Source organism: Notolepis coatsorum (genome assembly GCF_963971535.1).
Source record: "Notolepis coatsorum genome assembly, chromosome: 6".
Classification (NCBI taxonomy): Eukaryota; Metazoa; Chordata; class Actinopteri; order Aulopiformes; family Paralepididae; genus Notolepis; species Notolepis coatsorum.
Window position 1 is genome coordinate 69,530,790 of NC_140170.1, and position 17,016 is coordinate 69,547,805.

The following is a 17,016-nucleotide window of genomic DNA, read 5'->3' on the forward strand; positions in this document are numbered from 1 at the left end:
GATTTTCCTCCAGACTCCACAGGTCCTTCCAGCTAAGCTTCCTCTCCTCTACACTTTCCCAGTTCATCCACTGCCCCTGCTTAGCCTGGGCCACAGCCTTTGTACACCTCACTACCTCCTCTTCTCGACTTACCTTAACCTTCTGTAGTGTGGTAGTGGAAGGGTTAACCTTTTGTAGTGTGGTAGTGAACGGGTTAACCTTCTGTAGTGTGGTAGTGAAAGGGTTAACCTTTGTAGTGTGGTAGTGAACGGGTTAACCTTCTGTAGTGTGGTAGTGAAAGGGTTAACCCTTTGTAGTGTGGTAGTGAAAGGGTTAACCTTATGTAGTGTGGTAGTGAAAGGGTTAACCTTTTGTAGTGTGGTAGTGAATGGGTTAACCTTTTGTAGTGTGGTAGTGAACGGGTTAACCTTCAGTAGTGTGGTAGTGAAAGGGTTAACCCTTTGTAGTGTGGTAGTGAAAGGGTTAACCTTCTGTAGTGTGGTAGTGAAAGGGTTAACCGTATGTAGTGTGGTAGTGAAAGGGTTAACCTTTTGTAGTGTGGTAATGAAAGGGTTAACCTTCTGTAGTGTGGTAGTGAAAGGGTGTAGTGTGGTAGTGAAATGGTTAACCTTCTGTGGTGTGGTAATGAAAGGGTTAGCATTCTGTAGTGTGGTAGTGAAAGGGTTAACCTTCTGTGGTGTGGTAGTGAAAGGGTTAACCGTCTGTAGTGAAAGGGTTAACCTTATGTGGTGTGGTAGTGAAAGGGTTAACATTATGTAGTGTGGTAGTGAAAGGGTTAACCTTCTGTAGTGTGGTAGTGAACGGGTTAACTTTTTGTAGTGTGGTAGTGAAAGGGTTAACCTTCTGTAGTGTGGTAGTGAAAGTGTTAACCTTCTGTAGTGTAGTAGTGAAAGGGTTAACCTTCTGTAGTGTGGTAGTGAAAGGGTTAACCTTATGTCGTGTGGTAGTGAAAGGGTTAACCTTATGTCGTGTGGTAGTGAAAGGGTTAACCTTTTGTAGTGTGGTAGTGAAAGGGTTAACCTTCTGTGGTGTGGTAGTGAAAGGGTTAAGCCCCCTGGCCTTGTTGCACCTTACCTACTATGTATCTGCTTCCTGTCCTCTCCTCTTACCGCAGACAAGAGGAGACATGCGCTCTGCTCTCTGCTGGAGTTCTCTCTCTCTCCCCCCCTCTCCTTGTCTCTCTTTCCCCCACTCTCCCTGCCCCCCCCCTGTCTTAAGGAGTCCCTTTTGTGCTTGCACCAGCAGAAATTGATTCCCTTTTCTCCAATACACACACGCACGCACGCACGCACGCACACACACACACACACACACACACACACACACACACACACACACACACACACACACACACACACACACACACACACACACACACACACACACACACACACACACACACACACACACACACACACACACACACACACACACACACACAGAGAGCAGCAGAGGACAGAGTTGACAGGTCTCCATCGACATGACCGCAGCAGTAGGGACACGGTTCAGAGCCCCCGCCCACAGCCCTAGTAGTTATCGTCCGGTGTGTTCCATCCCCCACCTATGCTTTCGACCGCTCTACCCCCAACTAGGGTTACTGTTCGACCGTACAACCCCCCCCCTCACACACTCCTACCCTCCTGCCCCAACAGAACCATTGTTCAGCGTGTTCGACCAGGTACCGTTTAGTGCGTCCGAACAGTCCCCCCCCCCCCCCCCCCCTCTTACTGCCCCCAGTGTGATATTGTTCAGTGTGTTCGACCTGCCCACTGCTCCCCCTGTAGTGATTACACTATGGATCTGAGGACGGGGGCTGCAGGTGATCTGTCTCAGTAACCTGACTGACACACACAACCACCACAGAACGACTGACACGCACAACCACACAGAACGACTGACACGCACAACCACCACAGAACGACTGACACGCACAACCACCACAGAACGACTGACACGCACAACCACACAGAACGACTGACACGCACAACCACCACAGAACGACTGACACGCACAACCACCACAGAACGACTGACACGCACAACCACACAGAACGACTGACACGCACAACCACCACAGAACGACTGACACACACAACCACACAGAACGACTGACACGCACAACCACACAGAACGACTGACACACACATCCACACACAACGACTGACACACACATCCACACACAACGACTGACACACACATCCACACACAACGACTGACACACACAACCACACAGAACGACTGACACACACAACCACACAGAACGACTGACACGCACAACCACCACAGAACGACTGACACACACAACCACACAGAACGACTGACACGCACAACCACACAGAACGACTGACACACACATCCACACACAACGACTGACACACACATCCACACACAACGACTGACACACACATCCACACACAACGACTGACACACACAACCACACAGAACGACTGACACACACATCCACACACAACGACTGACACACACATCCACCACAGAACGACAGACACACACATCCACACAGACGCCACCGCCATAGGGCAGCATTGTATAGATTGAAGTAATACCTTGTCTGAGGACCTCTGTAAATCGTATTTTACACACACACACACACACACACACACACACACACACACACACACACACACACACACACACACACACACACACACACACACACACACACACACACACACACACACACACACACACACACACACTTATTATATTGCAGTCTATCTCAGCAATGACAGGAGCATTAACGGTTCTTGATGATGGGGGTCAAAGCCAGGGTCAGAGGGCAGAGAGCAGGGGTCAGTGGAAGGTCAAGGGTCAGGGTAATCTGTAACCCGAGGGCACTCGCACAATATGACGTTAATCTCACTTTAAGGATTTGGATCCCCTTGGCTCACTGTCTGTGTGTGTGTGGGGGGGGGGGTCTCTGACTAAGCTAGATATACGTTTTGGTGCATCTGTTCCCAACATGTTCATTCATTGATGGGGTTGGTCTTTGTCATATCAGTCCCAACCAGGGTTTCCCTTAGATTAGAACAACAAACGAGACCAATGGGAGAGATATGAGGCTGTGTGTTTATTGAGCTTAAGGACAACTGATAGGCTACATAAAGAATGACATCATCAAGGCATGTAGATGGATGTAGAGTGTAGGTACAATATTGTTGACTCAGACTCAGACTGCTGCCTGTGTTGTCGAGTTGAATAAACGGAGAGACCCTCTGAACATATATATCCCTTTCAGTCTTTGTTTTGTGAATGAGAAACTCCGCTGTCCGGTTCAGCACCACGGACAGCTCTGAGCCACCGTTCCGCTACACAGAGATGTGTAGTTAATATTTTTTATTAAAAATATATTGTTATTTTCTGTTTCAGTTTAAATTCAGTTAAAATTTTCAGTTTCAGTTGAATTCAGTTATTCTTTATAATAGAATGGATCATTCAAATCAAAGGGTATTGCACATAAATAGGCACTTCTATCAACCGGTTTTAATTAATAAACAAACAGAAACAGTAGCATGTGCATCTTTTAGATCAATTGGGCTGTCTCTAAATATAAACAGGAATGAAATAAGAATGGTTTGCTTAAAAAAAATGTTTATTATTTATTTTCTGACATGAAAATCGAATGTAGATATGGGATCGAATATTCGATCCCATCCCTAGTTCCTGCTCCATCATAACAAGCTGCAGTGGAGAACCTTTATGTTCTCTGGGTTCCTGCTCCATCATAACAAGCTGCAGTGGAGAACCTTTATGTTCTCTGGGTTCCTGCTCCATCATAACAAGCTGCAGTAGAGAACCTTTATGTTCTGTAGTGGTGGTTCCTCTGGGTTCCTGCTCCATCATAACAAGCTGCAGTAGAGAACCTTTATGTTCTGTAGTGGTGGTTCCTCTGGGTTCCTGCTCAATCATAACAAGCTGCAGTGGAGAACCTTTATGTTCTCTGGGTTCCTGCTCCATCATAACAAGCTGCAGTAGAGAACCTTTATGTTCTGTAGTGGTGGTTCCTCTGGGTTCCTGCTCCATCATAACAAGCTGCAGTAGAGAACCTTTATGTTCTGTAGTGGTGGTTCCTCTGGGTTCCTGCTCAATCATAACAAGCTGCAGTAGAGAACCTTTATGTTCTGTAGTGGTGGTTCCTCTGGGTTCCTGCTCCATCATAACAAGCTGCAGTAGAGAACCTTTATGTTCTGTAGTGGTGGTTCCTCTGGGTTCCTGCTCTATCATAACAAGCTGCAGTAGAACCTTTATGTTCTGTGGTGGTGGTGGTTCCTCTGGGTTCCTGCTCCATCATAACAAGCTGCAGTAGAACCTTTATGTTCTGTGGTGGTGGTGGTGGTGCCTCTGGCTTCCTGGGGAGAGCAGCCATCTTCCTCGGTGCCTTGGCTACAAATCAGGTGCTCTCATGTAAAACGAGAGCTGTGAGGCTGCATCTCTGTTTCTCATCAGTGTTTATTGCTTTTTATCACTGCCTCTCTCTCTCTCTCTCTCTCTTTCTCTCTCTGTCACTCCCTCTCTTTCTCTCATCAACATTTCTCTCTCTCTCTCTCTCTCTCTCTCTCTCTCTCTCTCTCTCTGTAAGAGGAAGTGGCGTTGGTGTGCAGGGTGCATTAGCTAGCAGGAAGAGAGAGAGAGAGGGGGGGGGGAGGGGGAGTGTGTTTGTGTTGCTCAGCAGAGAGAGAGCTTGCAGGCTGATAACAGACTCAACCACAGATGGTTGAGCAAGGCTGTAAGAGAGAGAGAGAGAGAGAGAGAGCAAAGCGTTTGCAAAGGGAGTGAGAGAGCGAGCGAGAGAGAGGCTGAGTGGGAGGCATCTGTCTCCAGCAGCATATTGCCAAACAGAAAGGAGAAGACGAGAAGGACGAGAGGCACGAGTAGAAGAAGAGGACAAGAGAGCAAGAAGGACGAGAGGCACGAGTAGAAGAAGAGGACAAGAGAGCATCTCCAGAGAACATCTCTCCATGTGGACGTGTGCTGCTGCATCCCCGACGTCTTCCTGCGCTGCTCACTTCAGTCTCCAGTGGATTCTCTCTCTCTCTCCCACACACACACACACACACACACACACACACACACACACACACACACACTGGCATAACGGAACTGCCACTGCGTAACCTCGATTCACTGAGCTGAACTCCGGCTGTGTGTGTGACTCAGGCTGTGAGGATCATTGATGTTTGCTGGTGTCTCTTCATACCAGTCGCTCATCAGTGAATAGACTGAGCACAGGAGGGGGTGAGGACCTTGTGTGTGTGCGCGTGTGGTATTGCACGCGGGTGTGTTTGTTTGTGGCTATGACAGGTGTTCTCAGGTGAGCGGGGTTAACCTGAGACCCAGTCTGTAATCTGACTCTGACACCAGTGTGTGTGTGTGTGTGTGTGTGTGTGTGTGTATGTACATTCTAGGTGCGCATGTGTATGAGCATAAACGCTGCACGCATTTGTGTGTGACACCGGCGTCAGAGCGCACACACACACACACACACACACACACACACACACACACACACACACACACACGCCACAGGACAGGAGGAAGTGACACATCTGCACTCGCTCTCGGATTTCCTGGCCACTCTCCGGTGGCACGCAGAGTGAATCTGAGCCGGCCTCACACCCGTCTCACCCGTCGCTCAACGCCCCCTCCTCCCACCCCTCCCCACCCCCACGGCACCCTGGACGCATCAGCCGAGGGACTAACTGCCCGCCTCTGGATGAGTGGGGGACAGTCGTCGGACGCCTCCAGACTCTCGTCCCCGTCGGCACCGGCCCTTCTGAGGAGGACACCGCTCGCTATACAGTCGTCCCGCTGAGCGGCAGCCCGCCCCACTGGGGTGTCTCTCCATGACGGTCAAGGCGGCCCCCCCGGCCCCCTCCTCCATGACCAGCAGCAACAGCACGAGCAGCGGCTACTGCAGCCTGGAGGACGACGGCAGCGAGGACTACACCTTCTTCACGGCCAAGACCACCTTCTTCAGCAGCAACAGGACCCGGCAGGAAGCCGTTAAGGTACGATACACCGAGGAGGAGTCCCCCGGGCCAGGCTGCTGGACTCTCTCTGATGGAGCAGTTGGTTGGTTTGTCTCTGGGTTAGGGGGGGGGGGGGGTGATGACTGGTGTTGTCAGTTGGGGAGGGTGGGGAACACGGCAGTTAGCGCCTCCATGGACAGCTTAGAAAGCAGAAGTGTTCAGAGGAAGTGGTGGTGGTGTTGTGGATGCATGCGCTTCAGTAAGCCGGTGTGTGAGCGTGTGTGTGTGAGCGTGTGTGTGTGAGCGTGTGTGTGTGAGCGTGTGTGTGTGTGTGTGTGTGTGAGCGTGTGTGTGTGTGTGTGTGTGTGTGTGTGTGTGTGTGAGCGTGTGTGTGTGTGTGTGTGAACGTGTGTGTGTGTGTGTGTGTGTGTGGCCGATTCAGTAGGCGTGCGTGTGTGTAGGTGTGTGTGGGGGGGGGGGCTGATTCAGTAGGCCTGTGTGTGTGTGTGTGTGTGTGTGTGTGTGTGTGGGGCTGATTCAGTAGGCCAGTGTCTGTGTGTGTGTGCGTGCTTCCGTATACCAGTTTGTGAACATGTGTGTGTGTGAGTGTGCTTCAGTAGACCAGCATGTGTGTGTGTGTGTGAGATATATTAAGAGGGAGGTTCTGGCCATACACTCTGTGTTGTTCTTGTGACATCGATCAGTCGTCCTCTTGGCTTTGCTCACGAACCTCGAGCCCCGCCATGACACTTCCTGGTAGAACCTCGAGCCCCGCCATGACACTTCCTGGTAGAACCTCGAGCCCCGCCATGACACTTCCTGGTAGAACCTCGAGCCCCGCCATGACACTTCCTGGTAGAACCTCGAGCCCCGCCATGACACTTCCTGGTAGAACCTCGAGCCCCGCCATGACACTTCCTGGTAGAACCTCGAGCCCCGCCATGACACTTCCTGGTAGAACCTCGAGCCCCGCCATGACACTTCCTGGTAGAACCTTGAGCCTCGCCATGACACTTCCTGGTAGAACCTCGAGCCCCGCCATGACACTTCCTGGTAGAACCTCGAGCCCCGCCATGACACTTCCTGGTAGAACCTCGAGCCCCGCCATGACACTTCCTGGTAGAACCTCGAGCCCCGCCATGACACTTCCTGGTAGAACCTCGAGCCCCGCCATGACACTTCCTGGTAGAACCTCGAGCCCCTCCATAACACTTCCTGGTAGAACCTCGAGCCCCGCCATGACACTTCCTGCTAGCTGCTCTGAGGTCTGACGGATAACATCAGCCAAGAAAATGTCAAATGTACCGGTAGATCTTTTCTGTTTTTAACGAAAGTACAATACACTAATCAGAACCATGTGAGCACAGCGACCTGCACTAAGCAACCACTGTGGAAAACCCCCCAAGGCTTCCCCCCGAACACCACAGCTCTGGTGTTTAGATCTATGTTTAGATCTAGTGTTCCCTAGTGGTGTTTAGATCTAGTGTTCCCTAGTGGTGTTTAGATCTAGTGTTCCCTAGTGGTGTTTAGATCTAGTGTTCCCTAGTGGTGTTTAGATCTAGTGTTCCCTAGTGGTGTTTAGATCTAGTGTTCCCTAGTGGTGTTTAGATCTAGTGTTCCCTAGTGGTGTTTAGATCTAGTGTTCCCTAGTGGTGTTTAGATCTAGTGTTCCCTAGTGGTGTTTAGATCTAGTGTTCCCTAGCGGTGTTTAGATCTAGTGTTCCCTAGTGGTGTTTAGATCTAGTGTTCCCTAGTGGTGTTTAGATCTAGTGTTCCCTAGTGGTGTTTAGATCTAGTGTTCCCTAGTGGTGTTTAGATCTAGTGTTCCCTAGTGGTGTTTAGATCTAGTGTTCCCTAGTGGTGTTTAGATCTAGTGTTCCCTAGTGGTGTTTAGATCTAGTGTTCCCTAGTGGTGTTTAGATCTAGTATTCCCTAGTGGTGTTTAGATCTAGTGTTCCCTAGTGGTGTTTAGATCTAGTGTTCCCTAGTGGTGTTTAGATCTAGTGTTCCCTGGTGGTGTTTAGATCTAGTATTCCCTAGTGGTGTTTAGATCTAGTGTTCCCTAGTGGTGTTTAGATCTAGTGTTCCCTAGTGGTGTTTAGATCTAGTGTTCCCTAGTGGTGTTTAGATCTAGTGTTCCCTAGTGGTGTTTACATCTAGTGTTCCCTAGTGGTGTTTAGATCTAGTGTTCCCTGGCGGGGAAGCACCTACAGGAGCTCTAGAGAGTCACCACCCGCTACGCTTATCAGAAACTAATAGGTACGACCTTTGAGTTTAGTGGTTTTGCTGTCGTTTACCAGAGCTACTGTGCTGTTTGAATATGACTTGCTAGTTGTGTGTGCGTGCGTGTGTGTGTGTGTGTGTGTGTGTGTGTGTGCGCGCGCGCATGTAGGCTAACCACTTAAATGTAGCTAGCCGTTTTCTAGTTACCATGGCAACTGATGTTTCTCAGTTATTCTATTCTGGGATCATACTTTGTTGTTATCAGCCCCCCCCCCCCCCCCCCCCCCCCCTTTGGTCTCCTTCACACCCTGCCTGAGATTAAGTCTCGACAGGTTAGCAACAAGTTGACTATGTAGTTTATACGCTGTAGGAGGTTGTTTTTTTGCTTCTTGTGTTCATATATATATATATACGTCAGTGGTTGTGTTATGTGGTTTCCCATGATGTGTGACTTATGATCGTCTACATCTACACGCATGGAGAGAGAGAAAGAGAGACGGAAGAGATGGCTTTAAGGGAACCATTGTTGATTATACTGTACACAAGAAAGACGGAGAGAAACCAGACTAGGCAAGCCTGGTTAAAGTCTTGTTAAAGATACATGCCAGTGGGGAGTCAGGATATACAGTATGCATGATTAATGTGAACAACTATGTGTACCGTATATTCAATGTCTACCACTCAGTGGTACGTGATGCAGGCGCTACAGTCTGGGGGCTACTGGCTGGCAAAGGTTAAGCCACTAAAGCACCACAACCACAACCCCAGTGTGCTTTGCTGCTATAGATGCAAAAGAAAGCCAAGCTATAACATTTATACGCGTTACAGTATTCTGTGGCCTGCTGGCGCTAACGTTAGCAGCTAGCATCCATCACCATCACTAACATTAAGCCTGCTGGCGCTAACGTTAGCAGCTAGCATCCATCACCATCACTGACATTCAGCCTGCTGGTGCTAACGTTAGCAGCTAGCATCCATCACCATCACTAACATTAAGCCTGCTGGCGCTAATGTTAGCAGGTAGCATCCATCACCATCACTAACATTAAGCCCGCTGGCACTAACGTTAGCAGCTAGCATCCATCACCATCACTAAGATTAAGCCTGCTGGCGCTAACGTTAGCAGCTAGCATCCATCACCACCACTAACATTAAGCCCGCTGGCGCTAACGTTAGCAGCTAGCATCCATCACCACCACTAACATTAAGCCTGCTGCCGCTAACGTCAGCAGCTAGCATCCATCACCATCACTAACATTAAGCCTGCTGGCGCTAACGTCAGCAGCTAGCATCCATCACCATCACTAACATTAAGCCTGCTGGCGCTAACATCAGCAGCTAGCATCCATCACCACCACTAACTTTAAGCCTGCTGGCGCTAATGTTAGCAGCTAGCATCCATCACCATCACTAACATTAAGCCTGCTGGCGCTAACGTTAGCAGCTAGCATCCATCACCATCACTAAGATTAAGCCTGCTGGCGCTAACGTTAGCAGCTAGCATCCATCACCACCACTAACATTAGGCCCGCTGGCGCTAACGTTAGCAGCTAGCATCCATCACCACCACTAACATTAAGCCTGCTGCCGCTAACGTCAGCAGCTAGCATCCATCACCATCACTAACATTAAGCCTGCTGGCGCTAACGTCAGCAGCTAGCATCCATCACCATCACTAACATTAAGCCTGCTGGCGCTAACATCAGCAGCTAGCATCCATCACCACCACTAACATTAAGCCTGCTGGCGCTAATGTTAGCAGCTAGCATCCATCACCATCACTAACATTAAGCCTGCTGGCGCTAACGTTAGCAGCTAGCATCCATCACCATCACTAACATTAAGCCTGCTGGCGCTAACGTCAGCAGCTAGCATCCATCACCATCACTAACATTTTTTTTATCCACTTTTTCTCCCATTTTCTATATTTCCTCCCATCCCAATTTTGTATCATCCAATTCAACCCTCCCCTGTCACGAACGCTGTTTCTTGCCTCCCACAAGCCGGCTGCAATGTGGACTAAGTCATATATATATATATACGTCAGTGGTTGTGTTATGTGGTTTCCCATGATGTGTGACTTATGATCGTCTACATCTACACGCATGGAGAGAGAGAAAGAGAGACGGAAGAGATGGCTTTAAGGGAACCATTGTTGATTATACTGTACACAAGAAAGACTGAGAGAAACCAGACTAGGCAAGCCTGGTTAAAGTCTTGTTAAAGATACATGCCAGTGGGGAGTCAGGATATACAGTATGCATGATTAATGTGAACAACTATGTGTACCGTATATTCAATGTCTACCACTCAGTGGTACGTGATGCAGGCGCTACAGTCTGGGGGCTACTGGCTGGCAAAGGTTAAGCCACTAAAGCACCACAACCACAACCCCAGTGTGCTTTGCTGCTATAGATGCAAAAGAAAGCCAAGCTATAACATTTATACGCGTTACAGGATTCTGTGGCCTGCTGGCGCTAACGTTAGCAGCTAGCATCCATCACCATCACTAACATTAAGCCTGCTGGCACTAACGTTAGCAGCTAGCATCCATCACCATCACTAAGATTAAGCCTGCTGGCGCTAACGTTAGCAGCTAGCATCCATCACCACCACTAACATTAGGCCCGCTGGCGCTAACGTTAGCAGCTAGCATCCATCACCACCACTAACATTAAGCCTGCTGCCGCTAACGTCAGCAGCTAGCATCCATCACCATCACTAACATTAAGCCTGCTGGCGCTAACGTTAGCAGCTAGCATCCATCACCATCACTAACATTAAGCCTGCTGGCGCTAACATCAGCAGCTAGCATCCATCACCACCACTAACATTAAGCCTGCTGGCGCTAATGTTAGCAGCTAGCATCCATCACCATCACTAACATTAAGCCTGCTGGCGCTAACGTTAGCAGCTAGCATCCATCACCATCACTAACATTAAGCCTGCTGGCGCTAACGTCAGCAGCTAGCATCCATCACCATCACTAAAAAAAAATTTGATCCACTTTTTCTCCCATTTTCTATATTTTCTCCCATCCCAATTTCGTATCATCCAATTCAACCCTCCCCTGTCACGAACGCTGTTTCTTGCCTCCCACAAGCCGGCTGCAATGTGGACTAAGTCATACATAGCACAAGTCCCCTCCGGTACTTGAGGTAACAGCAGTCGCATCTTTTCACCTGCGCAGCTCGACCTCTCAGTGGCGAGGAGTAATGCATGGGAGGCTCACGCTGCCCCCGACACTTCCTGATTTTACTGCGCAGGCGCACCAACCGACCTGTAGGAGTCGCTGTCCACAACGCCCGATCCCCACCCATCAGTTTCCCACCCCCTAATACGGCCAATGTGTATTAGTACGGACAACCAGCTAAACTGAAAGCAAATGTGGAGCGCTGGGCTCGAACAGGCAAGCCCAGCGTCTCTAGATTTCGTGGCGAGCGCCTTGCCTTGCCTTGCCTTGCCCACTACGCCACGTAGCCGCCCACCATCACTAACATTAAGCCTGCTGGCGCTAATGTTATCAGCTAGCATCCATCACCATCACTAACATTAAGCCTGCTGGCGCTAACGTTAGCAGCTAGCATCCATCACCATCACTAATATTAAGCCTGCTGGCGCTAACGTTAGCAGCTAGCATCCATCACCACCACTAACATTAAGCCCGCTGGCGCTAACGTTAGCAGCTAGCATCCATCACCACCACTAACATTAAGCCCGCTGGCACTAACGTTAGCAGCTAGCATCCATCACCACCACTAACATTAAGCCTGCTGGCGCTAACGTTAGAAGCTAGCATCCATCACTAACATTAAGCCTGCTGGCGCTAACGTCAGCAGCTAGCATCCATCACCATCACTAACATTAAGCCTGCTGGCGCTAACGTCAGCAGCTAGCATCCATCACCATCACTAACATTAAGCCTGCTGGCGACAAAACACAAAATACAGTAAATCAGGCTGAAGACCATCGTCCAGAAATGGTCATTACCTCTTAATTTTAAGTCACTTGGAGATTCATAAGCGTAATATTTGTTATATTGGTTTATTTGTAAAGCCCCTTACATCACAACACTCTTGGAATGGAATCTTTCTCTGAGTCTACACGTTCAAATGGTTCTTAGGGTTCCTCCAGTTTGCTCTGAACTAGGAAGAACTGCTTCCAACACCTGGAACGCCCTCCGACTGACTCTGCAGCTGAAGGTTCTTCCTTCTCTCGCTGCATTTAAAAGTATGACCTCCGGCCACCGCGTGTCGACTTGTAACTGTCTTTTTATAGTTTATTCTTATTTATTGTGCCTATATGTATGAAATTGCTGATAAACAGTGTCTTGTTTTGTAAGCTCGTCGTCACTGTAAGAGAGTGTCTCACGAGTTGAAATCAAGGTTGGAAATTTAATGAAATATTAATGTCCAGGTAGGAAAACATCCTGCAGCTGACCGGGGCAATAAGCCTCAAACGGATCAAACCTAACTTTTCAGAACAGCGTGAACGCTTAATGGTGGCCAGTGTTTGGGAGGTAATTGCTCGACTTAAACACGACGCGCTCTCAAAACAAACCTTTCAAAACAATGTAAGCTGTTCTGCCGACAGCTTTCATACAGACGGAGTACAATGGAGGTCAATGGGAGTCTGTGTTACCGCTGTGCCGGCCGCCCCGCTGACGTCCGCCTGGCAGAGAGCGAGCGCTCTAAATAATTGACCAGCTGTGTGGAGTTTGGGTGGAGTGCTGAGGACGAGAGGCCCGGGGAGGATTGGGTCGGCTGCTCTGTGCTCCTCCCGGGGAGGATTGGGTCGGTTGCTCCTCCCGGGTGCTCGATCGGTGCCGTCGTCTGCTTTGGAAACAAGACGGAGAGTTTGTCTAATTAGCCAAGAGGAACAGATTAAATATAATAACTAACGGTAGCAGCTTTTGAACAGGGAAGGAACAGCTCCTTTCTCAGTCATATTACAGTAATGGCAGAGGTTCACAATGTTAGATTAGATTCTAATTTATTGTCATTATACAGCACAAGTACATTTACATTTAGTCATTTAGCTGACGCTTTTATCCAAAGCGACTTACAAGTTCTGTATGACAAGTCATCAGGAAGGGTACAATTCTATCAGCTGAGTAATGTTGATGTTCATCAAAGTGAGTGCTACAGTGTAGGTTAGTATATTAGGACAAGTGCATGACAGTAAGGTTAGTTAGGGTTAGATTTTTACAACGTACAACGTAAGGAAGTTTGGCATCCAACCAGAGTGGAAATGTAACCGTAAAGTGCAATAGTAATATACAATGTAGGTGATTAAACTGGGTATAAAATATATAGGTTAGTACTACTGAGTAGTGCTGATCAGGTGTACAGAGTTGTAGTATTGTCATGTGAGGAGTCCACAATGTGGATGCCTTCTAGCCATTACCCTACAGCCTGTCGATCTTACACCATGTCCGGTGTAGCACTAGCTGACCTCCTACAGTAGACTGTGATTTTCCTCCCTCAATTATTTTCCTGTGTTTGAATATGGAAAGTAGACATGCAAAGATCAACGCAGTGTCCTTCTCTAGATATGGAGTTTAGCAGCCTCACAGATCTGGTGTCGGTTAGCCCTTTCTTTTTTTTAAACTTTGGCCATTCCCCTGGCTCTTTTATGTGTTTATCACATTTATTCTGGTCAAGGATGACCGACAGAAACAGGCTGAAAGGGTTCAGATGGGGGGGAAGACACTCTGGGAAAGGCACGGCTGCAGTCCGGGATTCGAACTCGCTAAACCCCAGATCCGTGACGAGCACGGTTGTCCACGGCGCCGAAATAGCGCTCGCGGTACGTGGTGAGCTACTGGAGCTCCCTTCGGTTAGCCCTTTCTAATAGCTGACACTGTCAACGTCAACCTTTTATAAAGTAGGCATACAGTATGTGTAGAAAGAGCAGTGGTGGTAGAAGTATACAGTTCCTTTACACTAGTGTAAAAGTAGAAATACCCAGATACATGAGTACTCTGGTAAAAGTAAAAGTCCTCCATTCAATTTCTACTTTAGTAAAAGTAGAGAAGTATTTGCTATTGAATGTCTGAGTAAAAGTATGCATTCTACATGACGTTTGTGTATTCCAGTGCTTGGGAGCATTCAAACCTCGATCCATTGACCTCTAAAGGTTGTGTTAAAGTGGTATGTGGTGACAGTTGTGCTGCTCTGATTAAAGGTTATGTTAAAGTGGTATGTGGTGACGGTCCAGTTATGCTGTTCTGATTTAAAGGTTATGTTAAAGTGGTGTGTGGTCCAGTCATGCTGCTCTGATTTAAAGGTTGTGTTAAAGTGGTGTGTGGTCCACTTATGCTGCTCTGATTAAAGGTTATGTTAAAGTGGTATGTGGTCCAGTTATGCTGCTCTGATTAAAGGTTATGTTAAAGTGGTATGTGGTCCAGTTATGCTGCTCTGATTAAAGGTTATGTTAAAGTGGTGTGTGGTCCAAAAATTAACATTCAGGTACCCACTGACACTACGCCTATGCATATACTGAAACACTCACACACACGCATGCACGCACGCACACACACACACACACACACACACACACACGCACGCACGCACGCACGCACACACACACACACAGGGAGATGGTTATGTTGGTCAGACGGTCGGAGGGGAGTTGAGAGATTCTTTTCTTCATGAATTATTTCCAGAGCTGAATCTTTTGCTCTAGATAAGTCAGGCAGCTTTAATGTGTGTGTGTGTGTGTGTGTGTGTGTGTGTGTGTGTGTGTGTGTGTGTGTGTGTGTGTGTGTGTGTGTGTGTGTGTGTGTGTGTGTGTGTGTGTGTGTGTGTGTGTGTGTGTGTGTGTGTGTGTGTGTGTGTGTGTGTGTGTGTGTGTGTGTGTGTGTGTGTGTGTGTGTGTGTGTGTGTGTGTGTGTGTGTGTGTGTGTGTGTGTGTGTGTGTGTGTGTGTGCATGCTCTATTGTAGAGCAGAGAGCATGCAGACTCACTCTCTCTAATCTGCTCTCTGATGCAGCGAAAATGAATGTATAAAACCCCTGTTGTTCATCATCGACACTACAAATGCATTCACACACACACACACACACACACACACACACACACACACACACACACACACACGTACAGACTGTCTCATACACACAACATGCAGCACAAAACCATAGAAGGAGACATTGGTTCTTACTGTAAACAGGCAGTATGAACAAAGGATGCACCGATATGAACATTTGGGCCGATACCAATAACCCAAATATTTTCTATTCTGATGTTTGTATGAAAGTGATAAGTAATTTGTCTCTCTTCCTGTTCTCTGTATATTTCTATACTGTGAACGTGCGAGTACCCAAACGAAACCCACGTGGCAAAAATAACCCAAAGACTATAGCTGGTGAAATACTATGGTATCACTGGTTGTTCACATCATCGGCCCAGCGCTGCTCATGCTACCATAGAAGACCTACCTTCAGATTCATAATATAATATAATATATTCCTTTATTGATCCCCTTGGGGATATTCAGGTGTCATAGCAGGAGGGGGGAGGGGAGGTACAGGTATGGACAGGGTAATAGAATACATACATACATACATACATACATACATACATACCGTTCTCCCATGCCTTCGACCCCCCCCCCCCCCCCCCCCACCCTTAACCCCCCCCCCTCCAACCTGGTTGATGTCTGTCTCCTGCCGCTCTGTCTTTTTATGCCATCTCATGCTGTCTTCCCTGTTTCCCCCATGGTCTCATGTTCCTTTTGTTTTTGTTTCTTTGTTGTTTTTGTTTCTTTGTTTTTACCTTGCTCCCGACTACTGTCAGCGACTTCGGGTCATTGAGAAGCGCTATATAAATTAAATGAATTATTATTATTATTATTATTATTATTATTATTATTATTATTATTATAATAATTATTATTATTATATTATTATTATTATTATTATTATTATTATTATTATTATTATTATTATTATTATTATTATTATTATTATTATTATTATTATTATTATTATTATTATATAGGTAATACAATTATATATAACTATATACTGTAGTATGTTCTACCAACTAGGAACACAGCGGATTTGACTGTGTGTGTGTTGCCTGCAGACACAGGTCTCTGGGCTGTGAAATGGAATCAGCATGAGTGCAGGGTATACCTTCGACATTTGACCCAGTAACAGCGCTCAGCTACACGCTATTGTGTGTGTGTGTGTGTGTGTGTGTGTGTTGGTTTGTTTGTTTGTTTGTTTGCCTGTGTGTTTTTAGTTGTGTGTGTGTATGTGTGTTTTTGCTTGCCTCTGTGTTTTAGTTGTGTGTGTGTGTGTATGTGTGTTTTTGCTTGCCTCTGTGTTTAGTTGTGTGTGTGTTTGTTTGCCTGTGTGTTTTTGGTTGTGTGTGTGTATGTGTGTTTTTGCTTGCCTCTGTGTTTAGTTGTGTGTGTGTTTGTTTGCCTGTGTGTTTTTGGTTGTGTGGGTGTATGTGTGTTTTTGCTTGCCTCTGTGTTAGTTGTGTGTGTGTTTGTTTGCCTGTGTGTTTTTGGTTGTGTGTGTGTATGTGTGTTTTTGCTTGCCTCTGTGTTTAGTTGTGTGTGTGTTTGTTTGCCTGTGTGTTTTTGGTTGTGTGTGTGTATGTGTGTTTTTGCTTGCCTCTGTGTTTAGTTGTGTGTGTGTTTGTTTGCCTGTGTGTTTTTGGTTGTGTGTGTATGTGTGTTTTTGCTTGCCTCTGTGTTTAGTTGTGTGTGTGTTTGTTTGCCTGTGTGTTTTTGGTTGTGTGTGTGTATGTGTGTTTTTGCTTGCCTCTGTGTTTAGTTGTGTGTGTGTTTG

At 47.4% G+C, this 17,016-nt stretch overlaps 1 protein-coding gene across 1 annotated transcript in view; it reads left to right on the forward strand.

Moving 5' to 3' along the window:
- The window catches only part of rassf5 (Ras association domain family member 5), a 113,636-nt gene that overhangs the window by 92,564 nt on the left and 4,056 nt on the right, over positions 1 to 17,016 (forward strand). The window contains 2 exon segments of the mRNA XM_084315614.1: positions 5,611 to 5,775; positions 5,874 to 6,026. Coding sequence (XP_084171740.1) covers positions 5,611 to 5,775; positions 5,874 to 6,026 — 318 coding nt within the window.